The sequence below is a fragment of the Pterocles gutturalis genome, unplaced genomic scaffold (genome assembly GCF_000699245.1).
Source record: "Pterocles gutturalis isolate BGI_N339 unplaced genomic scaffold, ASM69924v1 scaffold17139, whole genome shotgun sequence".
Classification (NCBI taxonomy): domain Eukaryota; kingdom Metazoa; phylum Chordata; class Aves; order Pterocliformes; family Pteroclidae; genus Pterocles; species Pterocles gutturalis.
In genome coordinates, this window is record NW_010136061.1 from 1 (window position 1) to 3,300 (window position 3,300).

At 60.2% G+C, this 3,300-nt stretch overlaps 1 protein-coding gene across 1 annotated transcript; it reads left to right on the top strand.

Annotated features, from left to right (window-relative positions):
- Positions 1-840: 840 nt before the first annotated feature.
- LOC104468142 (helicase SRCAP-like) lies at positions 841-3,282 on the top strand (the record flags this gene model as incomplete). The annotated part of the gene is made up of 4 exons (XM_010082171.1): positions 841-1,010; positions 1,790-1,986; positions 2,528-2,642; positions 3,130-3,282. Coding segments are annotated over 4 exons (635 nt in total), but the record flags the coding sequence as incomplete, so codon positions are not given.
- Positions 3,283-3,300: the final 18 nt, after the last annotated feature.

Here is a 3,300-nt window from a genome sequence, read left to right on the forward strand (position 1 = left end):
GGGGCGTTGGGGACAAGGAGGGCGTTGGGGACAAGGAGGGCGTTGTCGAGGTTGGAGGCAATGGGGACATGGGGGACAATGGGCTGTTGGGGGTGTTGGGGACAATGATGTCCTCCTGATGTCCCCATGTCCCTTCTGATGTCCCCACATCCCCTTTAATGTCCCCATCACGTCCCCATGATGTTCCATGTCCCCAGTGATGTCTCCGTGATGTCCTCATGTCCCTAATGATGTCCCTATGATGTCATCGTGTCCCCAATGATATCCCCATGATGTCCCCACGCCCCAACTGCTGTCCCCTTGATGTCCCCATGATGTCCCCATGATGTCCCCACATCCCCTTTAATGTCCCCATGATGTCCCCGTGATGTTCCTGGCCCCCACTGATGTCCCCAGAGATGTCCCCATGATGTCCCCAAGTCCCCGTGATGTCCCCAAATTCTCTTTGAGGTCCCCATGATGTTGCCATGTCCCTAATGATGTCCCTATGATGTCATCATGTCCCCATGATGTCCCCATGTTCCCCCCATGTTCCCTTTAATGTCCCCATGATGTCCCCACACCCCAGCTGCTGTCCCCATGATGTCCCCAAGTCCCCATGATGTCCCCAAATTCTCTTTGATGTCCCCATGATGTCCCCATGTCCCCTTTAATGTCCCCATGTCATCTCTATGATGTCCCCATGACGTCCCTATACCCCCGTGATGTCTCTATGATGTCTCCATGATGTCCCCATGTCCCCGTGATGTCCCCACGATGTCCCCGCACCCCCACTGCCATCCCCACCGCCTCGGTGACACCGGTGGCCCCTGGGTGACACCGCTGTCCCCTCCCCTGCAGGGAAGCTGCAGACGCTGGACGTCCTCCTGCGGCGCCTGAAGGCCGGGTGCCACCGCGTCCTCATCTTCACCCAGATGACGCGGATGCTGGACGTCCTCGAGCGCTTCCTCACCTACCACGGCCACATCTACCTGCGCCTGGACGGCAGCACCCGCGTCGAGCAGCGCCAGGTGGGGAGGGGACACGCCGGGGACAGGGTGACACGGGGGTGACACCCTGCGATGTCCCCATGGGCGCCCAGAGCTCCAGGAACCTTTTGATGGTTCCATCTTGGAGCCACATCTCAAGGGCTTCACGGTGGCGTGGAGGATTGTAGAGTTTGGGGGGACGCAGATTTATGGGAGGGGACAGAAGTGGCCAAGGTGACACGGGGGTGACACCCTGTGATGTCCCCATGGGTGCCCAGAGCTCCAGGAACCTTCTGGTGGTTCCATCTCGGAGCCACATCTCAAGGGCTTCATGGTGACGTGGAGGATGTTGGGGTCTGGGGGGGCGCCAGGTGTCCAGAAGGGGACCCTGGGGTGTGATGGGGACACGTGGCCAAGGGGACATGGGTGGCCTGGTGGTGACACCCTGGGATGTCCCCATGGGCGCCCAGATCTCCAGGAACCTTTTGATGGTTCCATCTTGGAGCCACATCTCAAGGGCTTCATGGTGGCGTGGAGGATTGGAGAGTTTGGGGGGGCGATTTATGGGAGGGGACAGAAGTGGCCAAGGTGACACGGGGGTGACACCCTGTGATGTCCCCATGAGTGCCCAGATCTCTAGGAACCTTCTGGTGGTTCCATCTTGGAGCCACATCTCAAGAGCTTCATGGTGGCGTGGAGGTTCCAGCAATTTGGGGGGACCCAGGAGGTCGGGGGGTGGTCCCAGGTGGCCAGGAGGGGACCCCGGCCGTCCCATGTCCCCCTCTAACGTGTCACTGGTGGCTCCGTGCTGCCCCCTGCAGGCCCTGATGGAACGGTTCAACGCCGACAAGCGCATCTTCTGCTTCATCCTCTCGACCCGCAGCGGCGGCGTCGGCGTCAACCTGGCCGGTGCCGACACCGTCATCTTCTACGACAGCGACTGGAACCCCACCATGGACGCCCAGGCCCAGGACCGGTGCCACCGCATCGGCCAGACCCGGGATGTCCACATCTACCGGTACGGCCACCTCCGGGACTTCTGGGGCTTCTGGACATCTTGGCCTTGGAGATCTTGGGCTTCTCCTGGAGATCTGGGTCTTGGAGATCTTGGTCTCCACTTGGGCATCTTGGTCTCCTGGAGATTTTGGTCTTCTCTTGGAGATTTGGGTCTTGGAGATCTTGGTCCTCACTTGGAGATCTGCGTCTTCTCCTGGAAATTTTGATCTTCTCCTGGAGACCTTGGTCTTCATCTTGGTCTTCTCCTGGAGATTTGGGTCCTCAAGGATCTGGAGATCCTGGTCTTCACTTGGGGATCTCGGTCTTCTCCTGGAGACCTTGGTCTTTTCCCTGGAGATCTGGGTCTTGGAGATCTTGGTCTCCACTTGGGGATCTTGGTCTTCTCCTGGAGACCTTGGTCTTTACCTGGAGATCTGGGTCCTCAAGGACCTGGAGATCTTGGTCTCCACTTGGGGATCTTGGTCTTCTCCTGGAGATCTTGGTCCTGACCTGGAGATCTGGATCCTCTGTGGTCACCTCCACCCCTTTGTCTCCTTCTTCAGGCTCATCAGCGAGAGGACGGTGGAGGAGAACATCCTCAAGAAGGCCAACCAGAAGAGGATGTTGGGAGATATGGCCATCGAGGGAGGAAACTTCACCACCGCCTACTTCAAGCAGGTAGGAGGGGACCCAGGTGGCCAGCAGGGGACCCAGGTGGCCAGGGGGGACCCAGATGTCCAGGCGATGACACCCTTGGACCCCTCCATGGGGACCCAGGTCTCCAGGAACCTTCTGGTTCCATCTTGGAGCCGCATCTCAAGAGCTTTATGGTGGCAGGAGAGATGAAGGAGTTTGGGGGGGATCCTGGAGTTTGGGGGGACCCAGGTGGCCAGGAGGGGTCCCCGAGGTGCAGGGGGGACATGGGTGGCCAAAGGGACCCAAATGTCCACCCTTGGACCTCTCCATGGGGACCCAGGTCTCCAGGAACCATCTGGTTCCATCTTGGAGCCACATCTCAAGAGCTTCATGGTGGCAGGAGAGATGAAGGAGTTTGGGGGGGATCCTGGAGTTTGGGGGGACCCAGGTGGCCAGGAGGGGACCCAGGTATCCTGGGGGGGGTGACCTTGGTGGCCGGGCGTGGCACCGACCCCACCCCATCCCCCAGCAAACGATCCGGGAGCTGTTCGACATGACGCCGGAGGAACCGGGGCGCCGGGAGCCGGAGAGGGACAAGGACAAGGAGAGGGACGGGGACGTCCCCGCCACCGATGAGGACGAGGACCCGGCGGCCACCCGGCGCACCCACATCCTGGAGCAGGTGGGGCCACGTGTCACC